The sequence below is a fragment of the Paramisgurnus dabryanus genome, chromosome 2, assembly GCF_030506205.2.
Source record: "Paramisgurnus dabryanus chromosome 2, PD_genome_1.1, whole genome shotgun sequence".
NCBI classification, from domain to species: domain Eukaryota; kingdom Metazoa; phylum Chordata; class Actinopteri; order Cypriniformes; family Cobitidae; genus Paramisgurnus; species Paramisgurnus dabryanus.
The window spans coordinates 2,805,273-2,830,031 of record NC_133338.1 but is presented as its reverse complement, the minus strand read 5'-3'; the positions used below and the strand labels follow the sequence as shown (position 1 = coordinate 2,830,031).

At 38.3% G+C, this 24,759-nt stretch overlaps 1 protein-coding gene across 13 annotated transcripts in view; it reads left to right on the top strand.

The window, feature by feature from the left end:
* The window catches only part of LOC135731522 (adhesion G protein-coupled receptor L3), a 235,137-nt gene that overhangs the window by 148,934 nt on the left and 61,444 nt on the right, over nt 1-24,759 (top strand). For all 13 annotated transcript variants that reach the window (XM_065249565.2, XM_065249552.2, XM_065249559.2 and 10 more), the window contains 3 exons: nt 12,411-12,737; nt 16,946-17,049; nt 20,949-21,134. In XM_065249565.2, the coding sequence (XP_065105637.2) occupies nt 12,411-12,737; nt 16,946-17,049; nt 20,949-21,134 (617 nt within the window). The remainder of the gene's footprint in view (nt 1-12,410; nt 12,738-16,945; nt 17,050-20,948; nt 21,135-24,759) is intronic.

The window sequence follows — 24,759 nt, the reverse complement described above, 5'->3', positions numbered from 1 at the left end:
CAGCCAACCAGCTTAGGCTAGTTTTAGCTGGTCTTTTTAGTATATGGGTTTACAGTGAACCTGACTGTTCGACTCTGTCGTGTGTTCTGTACATGTTAAAATATTTCAATTTGATCTTTGAACTTTTCCTTTAAAAATCAGCATCACTTCATCATTTTCGAATCTTTAAATTTTGCATCATGTTACAGAATCAGGATAAAATCAGGATATTGCATTCTGTTACTATGGCATCAAATCAAACCTGTACATCATTTGCTTATAAAATCAAGCATGACCTAGAAAAACATCTATGTTAATGTTTATTTTTTATGGCACGCTCTTTATCTGTTTCATATGAACAGATACTTTATTTGAAAGACGTTGTTTTTTCTTTAGGGTCATTTGAGTCCTAACATGTCATGAGGCATTTAAGATACTGATCTTCTGTTTTGACCTGCTGTGATGAGAAACAGACCTGATATTCAGAACATGTGAGGGAATGTCAAACATGTTGATGTTTGGTTGCGGTGGTGTACGAGAGCTAAAGCGTTGGCTCGACTCTCCAGGCGACTCGACTCAGCGGGACCCTTAAGGCAGACGGTAATTTAGCTAATTTGGCCCATATGTTGAGTGGAATATGTTTAGCTTTGACCCCGGAGGACTGCTGCCTTGTGTCGTGACTACCTGAGCCTGTTGAATTGCTGGGTCGTTCTGTCTAATATAACTCACTGTTTGACTTGCTACTTTGAATATGGTACAGACTCCTGACAGATTCATTAATTAACAAAACCAGTGCCAATGTGTGCATGAATGATTTACTCTGAAGCTAGTTTAAAGGTGCAGTGTGTAATTTTTGTAAGGATCTCTTGACAGAAATGCAAAATAATATACAAAACTATATTATCAGAGGTGTATAAAGACCTTTCATAATGAAGTGTTATGTTTTTATAACCTTAGAATGAGACATTTTTATCTACGTACTGAGGGTCCCCTTACTTGGAAGTCACCATATTGTGCCGCCATGTTTCTACAGAAGCCCTTAATGGACAAACTTTTTTTTATTAAGTTGTCTCCGAAGATGACATGTTTGTCCGGTGGCGGCTACCGTAGCTTCTCTATGCATTTCAAAAGCGAGGGCTGAGCAGTGGACTGAGCCATTGGTTGCAATTCGCAGCCTCACCACTAGATGCAGCTAAAATGTACACACTGCACCTTTAAGTATTGCATTTTAAAATAGCCTTTGATGTTGTTTTCAAATTTACCTCACTGAAAAGACCCTAAACTGTTTTAGCTGCTCTTCCAACCTGGTTTGGGTTGGTTCCCAGCCTGGTTAGAGGGATTTGCCCACTTTTTAGCTAGTCTTAGCTGGTCAGGCTGGAAGACCAGCTGAGCCACCAGCTAAAACCAGCTGACCCAACAACTTGACCAGGCTGGAAGACCAGCTAAACCAGCTTTGCCAGCCTGGGGGAAAACAGCCTAAACAAAGACAAGCCAACCAAGATCGCCAAGCCTTCAGACTGGTCAAGCTGATTTAAGATGGCCTGACGAGCTAAAAAGTGGCCAAACCCCCGTCAAAACCAGCCTGCTACACCAGCTTAACCAATATGGTTAAGTTGGTTTTATCTGGATTTTTCAGTAGGGTTTTTAGTATATTAGATTATGTAAGGAATAACTGATGACTGGCTGTTGAATTATAACTGTGCATTCACACCAGACGCGGAAGAGGCGGCAACAACGCGCATTTCGGGCATAGTTGGGCGCTTGAACATTTTGAGTTTACTTGCTTCGTTCGGCGTGAAATTCTAGTCATTCGAGACATTCACGCGTAAATTCATGTCATGGGAGGGGCTTACAGTATACAGTATTGTTCAAAATAATAGCAGTACAATGTGACTAACCAGAATAATCAAGGTTTTTAGTATTTTTTTTATTGCTACGTGGCAAACAAGTTACCAGTAGGTTCAGTAGATTCTCAGAAAACAAATGAGACCCAGCATTCATGATATGCACGCTCTTAAGGCTGTGCAATTGGGCAATTAGTTGAATTAGTTGAAAGGGGTGTGTTCAAAAAAATAGCAGTGTGGCATTCAATCACTGAGGTCATCAATTTTGTGAAGAAACAGGTGTGAATCAGGTGGCCCCTATTTAAGGATGAAGCCAACACTTGTTGAACATGCATTTGAAAGCTGAGGAAAATGGGTTGTTCAAGACATTGAGTCCAGAGCGTACTTTGATTAAAAAGTTGATTGGAGAGGGGAAAACTTATAAAGAGGTGCAAAAAATGATAGGCTGTTCAGCTAAAATGATCTCCAATGCCTTAAAATGGAGAGCAAAACCAGAGAGACGTGGAAGAAAACGGAAGACAACCATCAAAATGGATAGAAGAATAACCAGAATGGCAAAGGCTCAGCCAATGATCATCTCCAGGATGATCAAAGACAGTCTGGAGTTACCTGTAAGTACTGTGACAGTTAGAAGACGTCTGTGTGAAGCTAATCTATTTTCAAGAATCCCCCGCAAAGTCCCTCTGTTAAAAAAAACGCATGTGCAGAAGAGGTTACAATTTGCCAAAGAACACATCAACTGGCCTAAAGAGAAATGGAGGAACATTTTGTGGACTGATGAGAGTAAAATTGTTCTTTTTGGGTCCAAGGGCCACAGGCAGTTTGTGAGACGACCCCACAAACTCTGAATTCAAGCCACAGTACACAGTGAAGACAGTGAAGCATGGAGGTGCAAGCATCATGATATGGGCATGTTTCTCCTACTATGGTGTTGGGCCTATTTATCGCATACCAGGGATCATGGATCAGTTTGCATATGTTAAAATACTTGAAGAGGTCATGTTGCCCTATGCTGAAGAGGACATGCCCTTGAAATGGTTGTTTCAACAAGACAATGACCCAAAACACACTAGTAAACGGGCAAAGTCTTGGTTCCAAACCAACAAAATTACTGTTATGGAGTGGCCAGCCCAATCTCCAGACCTTAATCCAATTGAGAACTTGTGGGGTGATATCAAAAATGCTGTTTCTGAAGCAAAACCAAGAAATGTGAATGAATTGTGGAATGTTGTTAAAGAATCATGGAGTGGAATAACAGCTGAGAGGTGCCACAAGTTGGTTGACTCCATGCCACACAGATGTCAAGCAGTTTTAAAAAGCTGTGGTCATACAACTAAATATTAGTTAAGTGATTCACAGGATTGCTAAATCCTAGAAAAAAATGTTTGTACAAAATAGTTTTGAGTTTGTACAGTCAAAGGTAAACACTGCTATTTTTTGGAACACACCCCTTTCAACTACTTGCCCAATTGCACAGCCTTAAAGGGATAGTTCGGCCAAAAACGATATTAAACCCATGATTTACTCACCCCCAAGCTGTCCGAGTTGCATATGTCCATCGTTTTTCAGACAAACACATTTTCGGATATTTTAGAAAATATTTTAGATCTTTCAGTTGATTAAATGTAATGTTACGGGGTCCAGCAATAGTCCACGACCTTCAAGTCCAAAAAAGTGCGTCCATCCTTCACAAATTAAATCCAAACGGCTCCAGGATGATAAACAAAGGTCTTCTGTGGGTAATCCGTGCGGTGTTGTTGTAGAAATATCCATATTTAAAATGTTATTAACGTTATAAACTACCTTCCGGTAGCGCCGCCATTTTGGAGTGATGCGCATTCAGGATGAGAGCTTACGCAGCGTACAGAGTTTCTCTGCTGCTGCTCTGTGCCCCCGCCCTCCGAAATTTGTCATACGTCACTAAGAAAAGTGCGTACACTACGCTAATACTCTCTCCTGAGTCTAAGATGGCGGCGCTACCGGAAGGTAGTTTATAACGTTAATAACATTTTAAATATGGATATTTCTACAACAACACCGCACGGATTACCCACAGAAGACCTTTGTTTATCATCCTGGAGCCGTTTGGATTTAATTTGTGAAGGATGGACGCACTTTTTTGGACTTGAAGGTCGTGGACTATTGCTGGACCCCGTAACATTACATTTAATCAACTGAAAGATCTAAAATATTTTCTAAAATATCCGAAAATGTGTTTGTCTGAAAAACGATGGACATATGCAACTCGGACAGCTTGGGGGTGAGTAAATCATGGGTTTAATATCGTTTTTGGCCGAACTATCCCTTTAAGAGCGTGCATATCATGAATGCTGGGTCTTGTTTGTTTTCTGAGAATCTACTGAACCTACTGATAAAAAATATACTAAAAACCTTGATTATTCTGGTTAGTCACATTGTACTGCTATTATTTTGAACAAGACTTTATATCTAAAATTGAGTAAACTTACCAGATTGTTCAACCTCCTCACTCACTTTCTTCCAAACAAGATCCTTTTTTATTCCTGTTAAAGTATGAAACATTACTGCTAGAGCAGGCTCCTAGTTCAGATTTTTCAATTTGCGCGTATCACGCGGCAACGCTCAATTTGTATGGAATGCGTCATCTGCGCCGCGTTTTCTGCGCCAATTTGCGCCGCACCATTCGCACATACCATGCCCCCGGATGCCTATCTGTGTCTTTGCATTGACTTAACATGTAAATCACTCGCGCTTGCCGCCTCTTCGGCGCCTGGTGTGAATGCACCACAAGAAAATTAATATTTTCAAAACACTTATACCACAGATACCACAAACATTGCTCTGGTGACTAATTTAAATACATTTTACAGGTTAGGTGTGCGGTTTACAGAAAAATAATCAACACCCATGGAACATTTTTCAACCAATCAGAATAAAGCATTCAACAGGGCCGTGGTATAAAATATTATATAATATTACAAAAATTATATTTTGGTAAAGGTTTTTTTTTAAAGTATATTTATTGGCATGATTGTGTGCCACCTTTTTTGTTGAATAAAAATGTAAACTACAGAGTGAATAAATATTAATATATACATATTGACAGAATACGATATGGTTATAAAATTTAAGTTCGAAACGCCATGAGGTGTAATAGATGTGAAGTTTTCACTTCCGTTTATGAACACGCATGGCCGTGTAAATTGTTCGTTTCATTTTTCCTTTCCGTTTCAAAAAGCGCTAATGACCCGGCTCTGTAACAGATTAACCAGCCGTGATGGGAAGTGTGAAAACTGTCCAAACGTTAATTAAAAAAATGGCTGCGACCGAGCAATGATAGAGACGCTTAATCTCCCTGCCAGACGAGAATGAGCCAAGCTGGTTTTTACTCACGCTGATAAGACACCAGAATAGAGACAATTCAGAGTAATGAGCTGCTTCTGACAGCCAGAGAAACTTCTCTTCATTTTCTTTGGTGCTGAGGAGAGGAATAAGGGATAATTATGACAGGACGAACACTTGAAATTGAGTGTAATAGTACATCGTCTGAAACTGAGACTATTGCCGTCACATTGTGGCCTCGGCCGTCAGTCTGGATGATGGACAGGACGTTTAAGATATTAGTATGCTTTGATAATGACCGGGAGGCAGGGTTGACTTCATTCAGGTTTCAATGTTTCCTGTAAGGTGAAAGATTTCGGCTGATAGAAAATGAATTGGGACATTATGGATCATGCGGTGAAATGGCACGGTTTCAAAACTCAATGGTGGAGTGATGTGCTGCTTGATATGCACAACAGACTGCAATATAAGTCATATGTCACAGTTATATATCTACATACAGTATACTGCTCAATCTCAGCAACTGATGTTTAACATTTGTAATCCTCTAAATACTTGAGAAATAACCTGTAAGACACCTTAAAGGATGTGATGTGTTATCTGAGGTGGTTTTATGATAATGACTTGAAGCTGTGGATCATCACAGATGAGTTTTTTTCTATTCTTCTTTTGTCAAGCATATGATCATGTGTCACTGTAGAGTTTCTCTCACTCCATCATTCCTGGCTTTACATGAACATCAGCACACAGACAGACAAATATGGAAATTATATGTGTGGACAAAATGAGTCTGTCTCTCTGTCTGTCTATCTCTCTGTCTATACTTTCTGTCCATTTACAGCGTCTGTCTGTTTACACTGTCTGTCGTTCTGTCTGTCTACACTGTCTGACGGTTTGTTTACAATGTCTGACTGTCCACAATGTATGTCTGTCTACACTGTCTATCTGTCTATCACTGCCGGCCTTTCTGTCTAGCTTTCTGTCTGTCTTTCTGCACTTTCTGTCTGTCTTCACTGTCTGTTTGTCTACACTGTCAATCTGTCTGTCTATATTTTATTTCTGTCCACATTGTCTGTCTGTCTATACTTTCTGTATGTACACATTGCTTATCGCTCTGTCTGTCTGTCTAGCCTGCCTGCCTGTCTGTCTGTCTACTCTTCTGACTGTCTACACTTAATGTCTATCTACACTGTCTGTCTGTCTACACTGCCTGTCTACCTTTTGCCTGTCTGTCTGTCTGTCTACACTTTCTGTCTTTCTAAACTGTTTGTCTGTCTGACTGTCTACACTGCCTGTCTGTTTGTCTGTCTATTGTCTGTCTACACTGTCTGTCTGTCTGTGTCTGTCTACACTTTTATGTCTGTCTACACTGTCTGTCTGTCTGTCTGTCTGTCTGTCTGTCTGTCTACACTGACTGTCTGTCTGTCTGTCTGTCTCTCTGATTGTCTACACTATCTGTCTTTCTGTCTGTCTGTCAACATTGTCTGTCTGTCTACACTGTCTGCCTGTTACAGTGTCTATCTGTCTGACTGTCTACACTGTCTGTCTGTCTACACTGACTGTCTGTCTGTCTGTCTACACTGACTGTCTGTCTGTCTGACTGTCTACACTATCTGTCTTTCTGTCTGTCTGTCAACATTGTCTGTCTGTCTACACTTTCTGTCTGTCTATCTGTTTGTCTGTCTGTCTACACTGACTGTCTGTCTGTCTGTCTACACTGACTGACTGACTGACTATCTGTCTGTCTGTCTGTCTGTCTACACTGACTGTCTGTCTGTCTGACTGTCTACACTATCTGTCTTTCTGTCTGTCTGTCAACATTGTCTGTCTGTCTACACTTTCTGTCTGTCTACACTGTCTGTCTGTCTGTCTGTCTATCTGTTTGTCTGTCTACACTGTCTGTCTGTCTGTCTACACTGACTGTCTGTCTGTCTGTCTGTCTGTCTGTCTACACTGACTGTCTGTCTGTCTGACTGTCTACACTGACTGTCTGTCTGTCTGTCTGTCTGTCTGTCTGTCTGTCTACACTGACTGTCTGACTGTCTGTCTGTCTGACTGTCTACACTATCTGTCTTTCTGTCTGTCTGTCAACATTGTCTGTCTGTCTACACGTTCTGTCTGTCTACACTGTCTGTCTGTCTATCTTTTTGTCTGTCTACACTGTCTGTCTGTCTGTCTGTCTGTCTGTCTGTCTACACTGACTGTCTGTCTGACTGACTGTCTAAACTGCCTGTCTGTCTGTGTACACTGTCTGTCTGTCTGCACTGTCCATCTGTGTCTGTCTGCTCTGTCTGTCTGTCTATACTTTATGTTTGTCCACACTGTCTTTCTGTCTGTGTCTGTCTACACTATCTGCCTGTCTTTATGTCTGACTGTCTGTTTACAGACTTTCTGACTGTCTACACTGTCTGTCTGTCTTTTCACACTGTCTACACTGCCTGCCTGTCTATATTTTGTTTTCTGTTCTTTTTTTCTGACAATATTACATTGTCTGTCTGACTGCACTGTCTGTCTGTGTCTGTCTCTACTTTTTGTCTGTCCACACTGTCTTTCTGTCTGTGTCTGTCTACACCGTCTGTCTATACTTTTTGTCTGTCCACACTGTCTGTGTCTATCTACACTGTTTGCTTGTCTGTCTGTCTGTCTGTCTTTCTGACTGCCTACACCGCCTGTCTGTCTGTCTGTCTCTCTATCTATATTTTCTTTCTGTCCATATTGTCTTTCTATCTTTACTTTCTGTATGTACACATTGTTTATCTGTCTGTTTGTTTGTCTGTCTAAACTGCCTGTCTGTCTGTCTACACTTTCTGACTGTCTACATTTTCTGACTGTCTACACTGTCTGTCTATGCTGTCTGTCTGTCTGTCTGTCTGACTGCCTACACCGCCTGTCTGTCTGTCTGTCTCTCTATCTATATTTTCTTTCTGTCCATATTGTCTTTCTATCTTTACTTTCTGTATGTACACATTGTTTATCTGTCTGTTTGTTTGTCTGTCTAAACTGCCTGTCTTTCTGTCTACACTTCCTGACTGTCTACACTGTCTGTCTGTCTGTCTTCACTGTCTGTCTATACTGTCTGTCTGTCTACACTTTCTGACCGTCTACACTGCCTGTCTGTTTATAATTTCTGTCTGCCCACATTGTCTGTCTGTCTCTCTACACTATCTATCTGTACCTTCTGTCTGTCCTCATTGTCTGTCTGTCCGCCTGTTTGTCTGTATGTATGGCAAAGACAACAATGCATCATATTTTCCAAAACAAAACAAACATTTCTGTATCCTTATTTGTTTTTAAAAGTCAGAAACCTCCCTGCGGCTGTGTCCCGCTACCATCAGGAGTGGTGGGCGGGTGATACAAATACTAATCCTCAGTAGACCGTCGCATTTCAGTTTGCTTTGTGGACTTCAGGGCTGCAGAAATTGAAGACTGAGGCCTTCACAGCTTCTGTCTGTCTGTCTGTCTGTCCATACTATGAGTCTATCTGTCTTGTATCAGTAAACATGTTTTCATACTTTTATATAAACTTCCCACTGCTGTCCTGTTTCCCTCCAACATCCATCTGAAAAACACTGTGTGACTCCCTGAACGAGAGAGAACAGCTGTGTGTCTCTGTATGTGTGTTTGCGTGATGTTTTTGTCTAACAGTGCTTGTGGATGTATCTCTGTTGCGTTTGGGTTTAATGATGCAGTAAAGCTTAAACCTGTGGGTATCATTGATTCAGATGGTGCAGCTGTTTATTATGGAAACACAAGATGAGTGGGTTTATGTGTGCCATTGTTGGTGTTGGGTTGAAATAATGAACTAAAATGTAGATCACTGATTGGACGAGAAGGACCGCACAAGCAGAACCAGCCAATATACTATCAGCTTTTTTATGTTAACACAAAGGAAACAATTCACTCGGCACTTCAGTATTTCAGTGCAAAACCTGTATCTTGTTTATAAGCCAACCACCATCCACCTATAGCAGTTAAACGTGCTGAAATTGCTTTGTAAAGCGAGTATGTAGATATGTTATTTTCATACGGTTCAGCACAAACCTCCATTCTATGCAAACTTGGCTCATTGTAGTTTGCGGCTTTTTAACTAAGCTCCATTTTGAGTTGCAAAGTGCTTTTTGCTCGACACAATTAACGTTGTGCTATTACTGCCCGCAGGCGTTTTCTCTTTATTCTAAGTCAATTATAAAATAAGCTATCCCAGATTTAATCACCTCTAAACATTACAAGAACAAAATGTGGCTTTATTGTTTTCCTCACTGATGTTTTTAGACAAAAGCGTCTGCTAAATGTAAATGCGTAAACGGTAAGTCATTGTATATGTTGTGTAGGCTGTTACATCTGATGTAAATTATCCAAACCCGCTGTATAGTGAATCATACTTACATGATAATAGTCTTCGCCTCAGATGCGCCCACGGTTTGATGTTTAATGCACATCTGAGGAAAAACGATTTCTTGTATTTGTCAGGTTCATGGCCTCAAATCTTTGAATACTATTTGTTTGAAGCACTTAATAGCAAATAAAATAGGTTTCCAGAAGCAAACCTGTACATTTTTTCAGTGTTATATCTATGAAATATTTGCTCTGCCCTGTCTTTAATGGTGCGTAAAACTAATTCCACCTGCGGCTGGGTCGATTACTCATTTCCTGGGTCAGGGGCCATATTCTCTTTCTCTCTCTCTCTCTCTCTCTCTCTCTCTCTCTCTCTCTCTCTCTCTCTCTCTCTCTCTCTCTCTCTCTCTCTCTCTCTCTCCATTTCTGAATATTTTGTTAACATTGCTAATGTTCAGTTAGTGTTTATTGGCAATAACAGGTGAATTTGTAAAAAATTGAAAAAGAGGAGTCTTGAAATGGGTAAAACGAGTGTAGCATGTGCTGTTTGTCCTGGTCATCTTCGCACACATTAATTAGGTCGATTACTCTTGTTCTGTCTGGACATGGATTTAACCCCAGAATCAAAGGTCCTTTGTCTCCACTCAGTTATTGTCTATGTCAGTGTTACACAGCATTGCCGGCGGTTATTTTTCTCAGTGCAATGTTGTTATTGGTGTCCCCGTAGCCTCAGTGCCATGATGCAGCATTGAGTGATCGAAAGTGTCGCACTTGGGCATGCTTAGGCATCTTCTTTCAAGTGTCACACTTCATGACCTGACCTCATGTTGGTCAACAGAATTGGTGTTACTGCATATGTTCAAACTAGGGTTGCTAAGGGGCGGAAAGTTTCCAAAAAAATTTCTGTGATCTTAACCTGGGGAATTTTGGAAATATTCCATATTGGAAATTTAACAGGAATGTATGGAAATTTACTGGTATTTACTTGAATTTACAGGAATTTGTGGAAATATATGGGAATTTTTGGAAATATATGGGAATTTACAGGAATTTATGGAAATATATGGGAATTAAAAGGAATGTATGGGAATTTACTGGAATTTGTGGAAATATATGGAAGTTAACAGGAATGTATGGGCATTAATGAGACTTTATAGAAATATAGGGGAATTTATGGGAATGTATGGGAATTTATGGGAATTTACCAGAATTTATGGAAATATATGGGAATTAACAGGAATGTATGGGGATTTATGGGACTTTATGGAAAATACATGAATTTTTGGAAATGTATGGGAATTTATAGGAATTTATAGGAATTTAACGGAATTTATGGAAATATATGGGAATTAACAGGAATTTATGGGAATTTATGGAAATGTATGGGAATTTATAGGAATTTAACGGAATTTATGGAAATATATGGGAATTAACAGGAATTTATGGGGATTTATGGAAATATATGGAAGTTAACAGGAATGTATGGGCATTAATGAGACTTTATAGAAATATAGGGGAATTTATGTAAATGTTTGGGAATTTATAGGAATTTAACGGAATTTATGGAAATATATGGGAATTAACAGGAATGTATGAGGATTTATGGGACTTTATGGAAATATAGAGGAATTTATGGACATGTATGGGAATGTATGGGAATTTATAGGAATTTACCAGAATTTGCTGGAATTTATGAAAATATATGGGAATTAAAAGGAATGTAGGGAAATTTATGGGACTTTATGAAAATATACGGGAATTTATGGAAATGTATGGGAATTAACAGGAATGTATGGGAATTTATGGGAATTTACGTGAATTTATGGAAATGTATGGGAATTAACAGGAATGTATGGGAATTTATGGGAATTTATAGAAATTTAGGAAAATGTATATAAATTGTATCATATACAAAAATAAACTTTTGTCGACTAATTTAATTGTAGAACTTTATTTAATTCTTTCATTGAAGTTATTAAAATAGTGCTAGCTTATACATTTAGATATCTGATTCACTGGCTAGCTTTATAAACACATTTTGGAATTTGTTAGTTAAACTGTTAAAATGCAGCAAGTGTGGCTTCTGTGGTGATCAAGGCCTGGAAAATGGATGGGAATCATCCCTTGATGGATATATAGAGGATTTTTATTTTTATTTTGGGGGGAGTGAGTGTGTGGGGGGAAGGGTCCTTTTTAAATTATCTCACCTAAATGTTTTCTCTGTGTATTTGTCTTTACAATGGAATAATGTTGTTGCACACTAGCTAACACACAGCACAAGGAAGTTTTAAACAAATTTATGAATGAATACGAATATGAATACATGCAAAGATGGAAGAATGCAAGTACATGCAGGGGGTGTGGTCTCAATGGACCTTCAGTAAGCAGTGTGCATGTGACTGAAGAATGTGTAGGGTAGAAATTCAACTGAAATTGCATGAAATCTTGTTTTAAACAGAATTATGCAGCAAGATTTTATAAACTAGATTTAAGTTCCTGATTGGTGATGGTTTTTGATTAATTTTGTCATGTACTTGCAGTCGCATTTTGTCTGATGTGGACAGTCAAATTGCTTGTCACTACAATCCTATCGTGTTGTGTGTATCGCATCGTAATATTATTATTTAATATGATATAAATTAACGTTTAAAAAAAGGATCGTTGGTGCGGCACAGATGTCTGTATAAAAATTATTTAATAAAGGTGCACAACAATGACTAACGTTTTGATGCACAATTATATCTTTAACATCATTAACATTTTGTTTGAGTGACTTTTTAAACAAAAAGGGTTAATGCAATACCCATTTTTGATTGTTGTGTTAATCTTTTATTGATCGCGTAGTGTAGTGTGATCGCTGCTTTAGTTGTAATATTTATCTGTAGCCCATCGATAAATATGTTTTCACTGTTATTTTATTTATGTTTTTAGAATCATCTTCCTCTGGTAACGTCTTAATGGACACAACAACTACACGTACCACAACTCGCCCCATCACCGTTACCGCAACGACAACCACCACAGCGACGACAACCACCATGACCAAACCACCCGCCACAACGTCAGCAGCCATGCGCAGCTCTCCGACACAGCGACAGTCTGCGGAGGGCGCTGTTCCCACCACACGCTCGGACCCTTCCTCTGTCCTGCCTAACATCGCTGTGGAATACTGCAGCCCTATCAGTGACTCCGCCCTCACCTGGCCAAAAACACGTCAGGGACTCGTCGCTAAGCAACCGTGTCCACCTGGAACTATCGGTAAGACATGCATCCACATCCACAAAAAGCATCGTGTTGGGTAGTTGTAAACTGATGAGGACCATCTGTTTTTTTTTCTTTAAAAACTAAAAAAGAAATATTTTGTTAGTTGTTTAGCTTTAGGTATAAATGGAAATAAATAACCTCAACCCACTACGTCTAACAAATACAGTACTGCTGGAAACCCAGTTCTTGTGTCTAGGATGTTACTGTATAAGTTTATATTTGGATGTGCACAAGAAGAGAGACACTCGGCATGAACAGAAATAACAAGTGTGGAGAAATACATCAAAAACACTGCAGCACTACCACAAACATCTCTCGCTCTCTCTCTCTCACTCTCTCTCTCTCATCTGTTATCATGGTTTGGGGTTGATTGACAGTCGTTCCTGATTAGTTCTTTGTTCTTGAAGTTTAGTTGAGCTCCAGACTGAGGATGCAGTTGGTGGATTAGTCCTCAGGCTGTCGATCTGACTCACAATCTCTGTGAAGTCAGAAACCAGAACATTTAAACAAGGAAGTAGGAGTTTGTCATTTGTTAGATAGCTTTGCTCTTAATCCTGATTGGAAGGCTGTGCATCTATTGGGTGAATGTTAAAATGTAAATAGTTTAAATGAATAAAAAACGGAAACTTTCAGTTACAGTAACGAGTACTTCTGAAGCCAGCATGAGTGGTGTTATGCTGAATATGAATGCTGTTTGTGCCACATGTATTTTTAACAACAGCACTCTGTCCTTTTATTCAGTTTTTCACTCATTGATCCTGGGGTGAGAGAAATACAAAGACGTGGGTTTAGTTCAAAGACGTGCTATGTGTCTAATGCTCCACTTCATTTTCAAATGCTTTTATTAAATGAACACGTGATAATATTTGATCAAAGTGTCTAGTTGATTAACTAGACGTGTTGATAAGTGTTGTATCATTAAATGTATTTGATCAGTTCAAAACATTCTACCATATGTATTAATAAGTAATATCATTATTTCGATGTGTGCCATTATTAAAGGTACAGTGGATTAATATCATTTATTACACGCCTCTCTGGAATGCTTGATTCTGATTGGTCAGTTTAGAAATTTGCAGGTTCGTTCTTTTCAAATAATAACCGCTCCAAAGTAATAACGCATAGCCGGTACTACTTGTACGATTAAAATCGCTCCGCGCCAATAAAGATTACTAGCTGTTTGGTGCCATCTTGTGTCAAACACTGGACAACCACAATTTTAAATTTTACGGAAAAAACAAAACATTTAAACAGTGGATAGAAGAACGAACAACGACAAGACACAGAGAGCTTACTGAGACTGAACTTGACAAAATAGAGCATGACAGCTACGAAGCCAACACACAAAAAAAATACAGAATGGGCATTAAAACTTCTCAAAGACTGGCTAAAAGAAAATAAAAAAATGGAGACAGACAAGTATGAAGCAGAGGATCTTAATAAGGTATTACGATCATTTTATGCATCTGTGCAAAGTTTCGCGGAAGGATAAAAATGTTAATTTAAAACAAATATGCCAATAAAATGTTTCAAATTCATATTCATGTCCATTTTTTTCTTATGTGGCAAGTAGACGTGTAATAAGCGGTATAATGTAGAGGCAGCCGGTAGTTATCGGGAAATAAGCCCCTTCAGTGTGATACAAGACCCTCCGCTTCGCGTCGGGTCCTGATCACACTGTCGGGGCTTATTTCCCAATAACTACCGGCTGCCTCTACATTATCCCTTACTTAATTCTCCAAATGTTACAATTCTCCAGACTTTTGTTAAAGTTGTTACTAGGCGTGCGATGCTATCATTTATAAATATTACTATACTTGTAAGGACTTGTTCATGTTCTTATGGTACTGGATCAAATTATAGGAGAAATTATCTCAAAAGTTACTTTTTAGGCACCAACTAATATTAAAAACGACATGAGAAAATGAAAAAAGAAAAGTATCTTGAGTGTTTCAGAAATTAAATGAACATTATTATATTTGTGACCCGTGCTGGCAAATTGAGTTGGAATGAGTGAATAAAAAAAATATATATATATGAAGAGTTTGGTTCCAAAACGCAATAAATCCATTTTGACAAATTTCGGTAAAAACGTGTTTTCTATACCAAGAAGATGAAAACCACTATTTTCTGTTACAAACTTTCGCATAGCATCTTTAGGTTATAAAAACATAAAAAATTCAAATCCATAACTTGATTTTCAAAGATTTATTATAAAAACTGATTATTTTTTCCACAAAATGCATCTGTAGGGGTTTGGTCGTGCAGGCTGGAAGTCCTGCCAGTAGCGCATTGCAGTAGTCCAGCCTGGACTCCAGAAGCGGCAAGTGATTTACATGTTAAGTCAATGCAAAGACACAAATAGACATCCTGCGGGTACACGTGAATGGCGCGGTACAGATGGCGCATTCCGCGTGAATTGAGCGTTGCCGCAGGAAACACACGAGTTGAAAAATCTGAACTTTGGCGGATATTTGCACCGCATTAACCGATCAGAAGCTTGCTCTAGTAGTGACGTGATTACAGGGAGTGTGTGGAGTCGCAGAAGCCCCTCCCATTTTGCGAATTTCCACGTGAATGCTTCGAATGACTAACACGTGAATGAATTGAGTAAACTCAAAATATTCAAGCGTCCAGACGAGTTTTTGGCGCCTCTACCGCAGCTGGTGTGAATGCACAGTAATTCCTGCGTGCTTTAAAACCGAAACTAAAATGTCACGCATATATGGATGGAGATGTGTCTTTATATTGGATTAAGCATTTTGGACAGTACTCCTCTCAGAGAACGTACAATTAAAGATAATTTTAGATGTTAAATTAATATTTAGTGCATTGGGATTGCTAGACGAGAGCTTAATGTACTTATTTTTATGAAAACCTCAATTTTGACCAAAATTGACATTTATATTTTCTTTTGGCTCTAGCTCAAAATTACACTGTGTGCATTCCCACTCATTTTGCCAGCACAATGCCGAATTTTTTTTCACCGATACAGATGGCAGATTATTCTGACTGATATCAGCCAATACCATTGCCGATAGTTTGGTGATTATATTAACTAAATTATAAAGATACAATTTTCTGAATGTTATTCATTCATATAATGACCATTAATATTGAACATTAGTGATGTTTCTTTACATTTTTCTGTTCTCTTTTAATTGAAAGGATATATCGGCCATGAATATCGGCTGTTGCTGATAGTGTGAAAAATGCTGTTATTGATCAATACGATTATTGTCCGATATATTGTCACATTTATTTAAATTAATCAGATACTATATTTAATTAAATAATGATTTATCGACAGCTGAATATGCAAACGCTTGTCAATTATGCATGATAATTAAATGAACAATTGTGTGGTGTTTATTAGGTGGCTCTCTATAATAAGTGCCTTTGATTGGTCAATTGCATTAATAGTCAGACATAATTACTGTTGTGAAAGGTATAGTTCACCCCAAAATGAAAATTTGCTGTTATTTGGTCACCCAATGGTCATCCGATATGTTGGTGACATTAACAAAAAAGAAGATATTTTGAGGAAACCGCAGTGCTCTGTGATTCATATAATGCAGGTCAACCGTTTACCCCACTTTAAGAGTTCAAAAAGCAGATGTATCCAAAGCAAAAGGAATTCCCAATGATTTTTTACACACTTTTAACATTGAACTGTTGTATAAACTCTCATAATCATGTGACATTATATCAGTATTATATCAGTATCTCGACCACGAGAGCCATGTTGCTTTATTATTTCATGCATTTTGGAGCTAAACAAAGCATCAATCATTTTCTGCTACATTGATGCATGTACATTTTTGAGTCGCATGAACACTTATACAGCTGTTGATGTGTAAGAATGACATGTTTTATTCATTCTGTCCTTCTCATTAGAGCTGAGAATAAGACGTCTCATTCCCTGAGCTTTATTTAACCTTTACACACATTTGCATCTGTCTGTGGTTAGAGACACACACAACACAACACAACACACTGCACTCAGATGAATCAAACACACACTGAGCTCAGCGATCTGTATGATTACATTCGCTTTTATGATCACATCTGAATGTGTTTCGTGTCATATGGATGTAACCTGAAGGAGTGTGCGTGTGTTTACATGTCACTTACACATCTGACATTGGCATTATTTCCTCTCACACAGTGATAATGTGGTAACGGCTCATTTCTCTGTGCAGGAACAGCTGTGTTTGCCTGTCACGGGCCTGAGGGACTGTGGGACCTGCAGGGGCCCGATCTGAGCAACTGCACCTCCACATGGATCAACATCATCAACCAGAAGGTTAAAGAACAACACGCACACACACTAAACACAAACACACCCGGGCACATCAGCCTGATGCCATGATTATAATTACTTTGTCTATGGACTCACACAAACACACACACATGGAGCAAGTGTCCTACAAAAGGAGTACAACCTAAAATCACCTTCATTTTGGGGACCAGCCAACATTTCCCATGAGACAAACAGTATTAAACCCTAACTCATTCAGTTTTGAAGCAATAAGTTAGCACTTTAATAGAAATTTGACAAATTATCAGCCGTCAGTTTTTTATTTAAGCACTATTGAAGTGGTGACATGTTTTGTTTATGCCGATGTTAAGCAGTCAGCATCTCTGAGACTCTTATCCGGGTTACATCGTTATGAGTAAAACTGATTTAACGTTTCAGATCTCTAAAGCTACACTTTCATTTCTGACATCAAACTCGACAGGTTCAGAGAGACAAATATATCTGGAGGAACAGAGAGTGAGAGATCAGACATGTCGGTGTGTAATTCATTCATTTCACCGTGATCAGAAACACACACATCAGTCTGACAGAAGGTATCACAGTTAAAAACACGACTCTCTGACTTCAATCACACTTAAGTCACCAACTTACTTGTACACGATTGACATGTACTCAAAATCAGAGACTTGTGAACAGCACAAGTCAGCGTCTGATTTACCCTGCATGCTCATTTGCTCACACGAGTGCAAATCTGAGTTGTTTTAGGTTGATCGCATGCACATTGCGACAAAATGCTATGCATTTCCTGTGCAACATACTACATTCTCCTGTATGCGCATATGTGACTACAAAGTAGTCTTATGCGAGGTTACAAACCCCGGCATGTACAATTCTGATGATGAAATTTGCGTCATGCACATAGAGACAGAGCGCAGTTATGCAAATTTAAAAACCACGCCCACCGGGGGGAAAACAATCCAACCGTCTCCATTGACTTTGTATTGCGAGAGGCTGCCTCCTTGTCATTTCTGGCTTATAACAAAAAACCGAATAATGCCTAAAAGCTGCTGGGTGACAATATGTACAACTAACAAGCCAAAAAATCTAGATATAAGTTTTTATAAGCTGTTGAGCCGTGAAACTCAGCCTTTAAGGAGAAAAAAGTGAATCGCCGACTACGTTTCCCTCTAGTGGGTGCAGTTCTACTAATATGAGTACTATGAAAAGTTGCATGTTTCCACTTTTGTGTCTTTAAACACTCGTTTTTTGGGGTCAACAGCTTATAAAAACTTATTTCTGGGTGTTTTGGCTTGTTAGCTGTACATTTTGTTACACAGCAGCTTTTAGGCATTATTCTGTTTTTGTTATAAGCCAGAAATGACAAGGAGGCAGCCTCTCGCAATACAAAGTCAATGGAGACGGATGGATTGTTTTCCCCCCAGTGGGCGTGGTTTTCAGGTTATGACGCGCTGCGCTCTGTCTCTATAGTTGCGCGAACCCTCGCGTATGCATAAAAATGGGACTATACTTCTTTCGTTGTATCGCAAAAGAAATCTGACCTTTAGTCATTTCCGTATACATTTTTGTGTTTATCACAAATTATCTACCTTTTGTATTGCAAATTAGAAAAAGGAGAAAGTATTCAGACTATTTATTGAATTTAATTTCACAAAATTGAAATACGAAATATCTGAAGACAACATTAATACATAAAAATGAACAGAGCAGTGGCCAACAACACAGATGCTGTTGTGCTCTTCAGAATTTGCAGGTGATGAAAATCTATTTACGTTAAAGCAATTTTTTTGGTCAAGAAGTGTTTGCAATTTTTGTTTGCGACATTTAAGTTATTGACATTGAATTTATGCGCTTATGTTAAACAGAAAATAATTAAATATGTACTATATTATGTATACAATGTTTACTACAGATTGGTTGCCAAATCTCCCTTCACATAGCGGTGATCCATGATGGTCTTTAGGAAAACAAAACCAATTTTTTTATTTTCCACAAGGTATTTGAAGAGTTTCGTTGCAAAACGAGATAACTCTGTTTTTAACATTTTTGTCAAAACATGTTTATTATTACGTTATCATGTTATTATTTTGTTTTATGGTGCTACTTAGCTGTAGTTTTTAAGTTATGAAGGTTTAAATCAAAACAATCCAACTGCAGTTGACTTGATATTAATTGGAATGCACAACCAAAAAACAAGATTTCTGAAAAATCGCGTTTTGCAACGAAACTCTTCATTTTTTCCAGAGTATTTTTTAAACAAATAGGGACAGGAAGTTACGTTTTATACAGAAACGCGTAACTGCGACAACCTCCATGCATCCGATAAAACTGTCTATATTAGTAAACATTTTGATGCGCTAATTTTTTGTCATGTAAGGTCCCATTTACATTACATAACCTGAGGCGCTCACAAAAAAATCACTTGGAGTAATTTGCACACAAAGTATTCTGACTTGCTATGAGGTTTGACACCATCTAGACTTTTATTAAAACTCTACATTCACACATTTGGCAGATGTTACAAATTGGCGTTAATATTTTTAAAATATTACTACTGAAATTTTGTAATCATTAGTTGACTTAATAATATTAGTTAACTCATAAAGTTAAACATTTTAAGTTGAATTAATTAAAAAATTTAAGGCAGCACGAATACTAACTTTGTCGAAACAACAAATCTTTTCTTACAGTGTAGTGGACTTCGATTCTGCTGTTGTGTTTTAAAGTCGTTGTTTTAAGAGCTTGACAGACCTGGTCATTGTATGGAAAGATCTGCAGAAACAATTTTCAGATTTCTGACTGAATAACAGCAGATGGGTTTGACATGAGGCAGACTAAACAGTGACCGAATTACATTCTCGACTGAACTTTTCCTTCAGAGCCAGCAGGCAGCCGAAGAGACGACAACATGTTTAGTTGTCGTGTGTTTCTCAGCTCTCATTAACAACAAAATGCACCGCTTTCTCTGACTGAAGGAGCGTTACATTAAAACTCTTTACTCAAGAAAATAATGTGCGACTCACTCAAGTGAATGACTTACACCTGTTTTCAACATACTGTACGTAGCTTCATATAACACTGGACTGCTCGCGTATCTTTATCAATAATTAAAAACAGAAACTGCCTTTATCTCGTTCTGAAGTCTGATTAATTTGAATGAATATGTTCGTTCTATATTGTTCATTTAAATCAGGGGTGGGACCTGGTCCTGGAGGGCCTAAAGGGCCACGGTCCTGCAAAGTTTGGCTTCAAACCCAAATCAAACACACCTGAAAAATCTAATCCAAGACTGCAGGATGACTCGGAAATGACTTTTAGGTGTTTGATTTGGGTTGGAGATAAACTTTGCAGAACAGTGACCCTCCAGGACCAGGAATGCCCACCACTGATTTAAATGAATGACTATTGTTGAGGATCTGCATGCCATTGAATGCCTTTTATTTTGTAGTGAAGTGTTTAGTTAAAGCTGATCTGTGTAAACATTTCTGTTCAGCCCGACCAGTGGTGGAAAAGAAGAGGGTTCAGGAAACCTGTCTGAAATGCAGAACACCAAAACCTGATTGCAGCAGTGAAATATGTTGCAGGGGACATCTGGATGTGGGGTTTGCAATCAGATTGCACATTACAAATTCAAAAGTCTATCAAAACATTTTTCAGGGAAATGTCAGGGCGGCAGTGCAGATACTGTATGTAGAGAGGAATGGTCCAAACTAAGTTTGATTTGAGTTTCAATGTTGGCTGATTGTGTTCCTGCAAAGCCAAGGTCATGGGTTCAATTCCCAGGGCACACAAACTGCTCAAACATGTTCTTTTAATTCACAGCAAGATCTTGTAAACACTGTAATTGTGATAAAGATTTTATGAGTAATCTGCAAAAACCTAGTGTGGTCCATGTGCTCACGTTCATCACATTGTGTGTGTTTTAGATGCGAGCGGGCGAGCCAGCAGCCATAATCTCCCGCGAGCTCTCTGAACAGACCAAGGGCCACATGCACGCCGGTGACATCACCTACACGGTAAAAGCTTTAGGTCATCTCATCGACCTGCTCGACGTCCAGCTCAGGAATCTAACTCCCGGTGGAAAGGACAGCGCTGCCCGCAGCCTCAACAAGGTAGCGCTTACGTCATAATTTAATTTAATAAATTCAACATTCACAAGTTACTAGCTGAAAATATTTGATTCAAGTTTTTATGGTACATTCACACTTTCTGAATTAGAAAGTTGCTCTGGTTGATGTCTGCATGCACTTTTCCGTGAAAAGTGCCCATACAAGGACTTCCACCCCTTGTGATGTAACAAAGAACCATTCTCAACAAAACCCCTAATGAAGTGTATATTTCGGCACAGAAATACTCTGACATTTGTCCAACTGGATTTATGAAACTTTGCCTATGTTTAGCATGAGATTCCAACTCTTTGAGGTATAAATAAGTCAGAATGTATGAAATACAATTAGACCCCCCTTTAATGTCAAGCAAAAACAGCCATCCAATCGGATTGAAGTTTGCAGATTTTTGAAAGCTTTCACTTTGCAGTATACATCATATGGGTACATACACACCAAACGCAAATTCAAAGATTTGCGCAAGTAGATTACATTCAAACCCAATTCAAAGACACGAACTTGCACATAGGCGATGCAAATTATGCTAATTAGCGATTGCCACGAAAACATGTGCTATTCGCCTCAAACGCGTCTTCCCGAAAAAGCGAGTAATCTAGAGCGAGGAACACGATGTTTTGTGTTTGGTGTGTACACAGCAGTACAGTCTTGAGTATCCGGTGGTCATCTCATCTGAGATTTAAGAGTAAACACTGTCGGTGAGCCAAAGATCAGAGGCTTTAGTAAACCGGTCTGATGTGTCTGCAGTAGCCCGACAGTAATAAGGCCTACACTACAGTTCAAGTCCAGATCAGATGTGATATCCGGTTCTCAGTAAAAGAGAAATGTACATGAAGAGTAAGTGAGGTTCCTCTGGATGAAAAACAGGAAGAAAATAAGCAGTGGGTGTTTTTAATGATGTCCATGTTTGTCAGAATAAAAGATCCCCCGTGTTTCTCCTCACAGTCAGAAGTCTGTTTAAAAATATGTTTCACTCGGGGGAAGAAAATTTCTCTCACCTCATAGGCTCTCTCTCTCTCTCTCTCTCTCTAAATATATTAAATAGCATGAAAAATCACTGCAGTTATTAAAGTTTGTGTGGATTTAAAGGGGTCTGTTTGATGCTGTTTACTTCAGACCTGAGTGTAGTCTTTCCTACCGCATACAGACGGCTGAATCAGGTGGTTGGGTGTCATTCAAAGTGAATGTGATCCTTAACACAGCCCTGACAATCTTCTGCTAAAACACAGGCAATAAAACTCAAAATATTTTGCGTTATAAATAATTTAGTTTGTGTTGATTAAGTTACATAACATTTTTATAATAGGACATGTTTATAATTCATATAATAGCAAAAAAATAACGCAGTTCCAGGGTTGCTCTCAAAACATTACCCAACAATCAGTTTTGCGTTTAAAGGGACAGTGAGTAGAGTTTTAAGTCTTTTATTAATCAAAATCAATGTCTTTATTCATAAATATGTCCTTGTTTGTGTCAAATGACCTCTGCCAATAGTCTGACTTTTCTTTGTAAGCTTACAATTTCTCCTCTTTACTTACATTGAACGGGTAAGTACGGTGGAACTGAAGTGCAAACCACAACAACAAATTACTAAACAACAACAACAAATTAAAAAACAGAACAACAAATTAAAAAACACTGCAACAAATTAAAAAACAACAACAAATAAAAAATAAACACTACAATAAAAATAAAAAACAAATACAAAAAAAAACACAACAGCAAGTTAAAAAAACACTACAGCAAATTAAAAAAACACAACTAAAAATTAAAAAAACACTACAACAAATTAAAAACACAACTACAAATTAAAAAACACTACAACAAAATAAAAAACCATAACAAAATAAAAAACACAACAGCAAGTTAAAAAACACAACTACAAATTAAAAAACACTACAACAAAATAAAAAAACCATAACAAAATAAAAAACACAACAGCAAGTTAAAAAACACTAAAACAAATTAAAAACACAACTACAAATAAAAAACACAACTACATTAACCTACCGGAAGAGGTAGGTACCAGTGTTTTTAATTTGTTGTAGTGTTTTTTATTTTGTAGTTGTTTTTTATTTTGTTGTAGTGTTTTTATTTTGTTGAAGTGTTTTTTAATTTGTTGTAGTGTTTTTTTTAATTTGTTGTTGTTTTTTAATTTGTTGTTGTTGTTTAGTAATTTGTTGTTGTGGTTTGCACTTCAGGGCCACCGTAGGTAAGACCAAGGAGGCTTCCATGTCTTTCGCCGTATAGATAAACTATAATAGCAGAGAGGGACAAAAAGCACTAGCCTACCAACACGTTTCCACGACGCGTTTTCATTCAAACACATGAACTAGCTGAAACGGACAAGGGAGATCAGTGATTATATAACGGCTACCGTAGTTGCCTCACGCATTTGGAAAGACGAGGCGCTAGAGAGCACTGTTCGTTTGAATGCAAAATACAATTTCACCACTAGATGGGGGAAAATTCTATTTGCAGTCCCTTTAAAAAACGTCTAATAGACATCCAAACACAGACGTCTAGACTTAAACAATTTGGGCTGACTGTGAAAATTTAATAGATAGCCCAAAAAAGAAATTGAATAAAATAAATAAATAAAAGACCTTGAAATCACATGATGTTATTTGGGCAAAAACGATATGTAACCAAATTCAAGTTTATTTTGGCTAAAAGTGAGTTAATCATAGTCGGACTATATCTGGTCTATAGTTAACCTAGGCCAGTTGTCTCCAACATGTTGCCCACACAGAGTCTGAGAGTTGCCCGCCAAAGCTCATTCTATTAATAGCCTTGATTTTAATATTTATTTATTACATGTTCTTTATATTTGCTTGAATTCTTTTATGAATGTTTACAATTTAAAACAAGTAAAATAAAATAAAATCAACAAGTAAAGCAAAACAGTTTTGAGTAGACTATAACAAAAAAAGTAGCCCTCCATTGTGATAGCCCTTCCTCACAAAAAAGGTTGGAGACCCCTGACCGTGATGATGAATGCAAGATCTATTATTAAATCTATGCAATATTAATAATAGTTCAAGACTACCTCTAAAGACCTGACAGAAGATGGTAGTCTACTGTATTTATCTGTGGAAAGTGCCAAACAGGTTTCCAGAGTGTCAATGCTCGACAGTCTAACCCAAACGGCTGTTTCCATGCATCTTCTGTAAAACATCACACTTGTTTCCGCCCTCGGATCTGCAAATGTCACTTTCCGCGGCACCGGTGAACGTTTTCTGTTGGGACGGTGACATTCGCACTCTCTCACGCAGGCATCACGCTCTCCTGTCCTGCATGTTAATGAGGCAACCAGTGCTTATTTTAAACCGAGCCTACGTTTCACAGCTGACAGGTTTGAGCTGCTGTGAATCTGGAAGTGTAGTTTCAGACCGACTCGACATCATCTGCAATACCACAAATAAGCTCGGTGCCAAACCCTCCCGAGCTTTCTTTCACGGCTGCCTCCTAACCATCACAGGACCTCGTAAATGACTCATTTAAAAGCCCTATAATGGCAGCGGCTCTTTTAATGGTCACAGAAATAGCACACGGGAGACTCCAGTAACGGCAGAAACAGCGTGATGAGGAGGTCCGGTCATAGATTAATGAG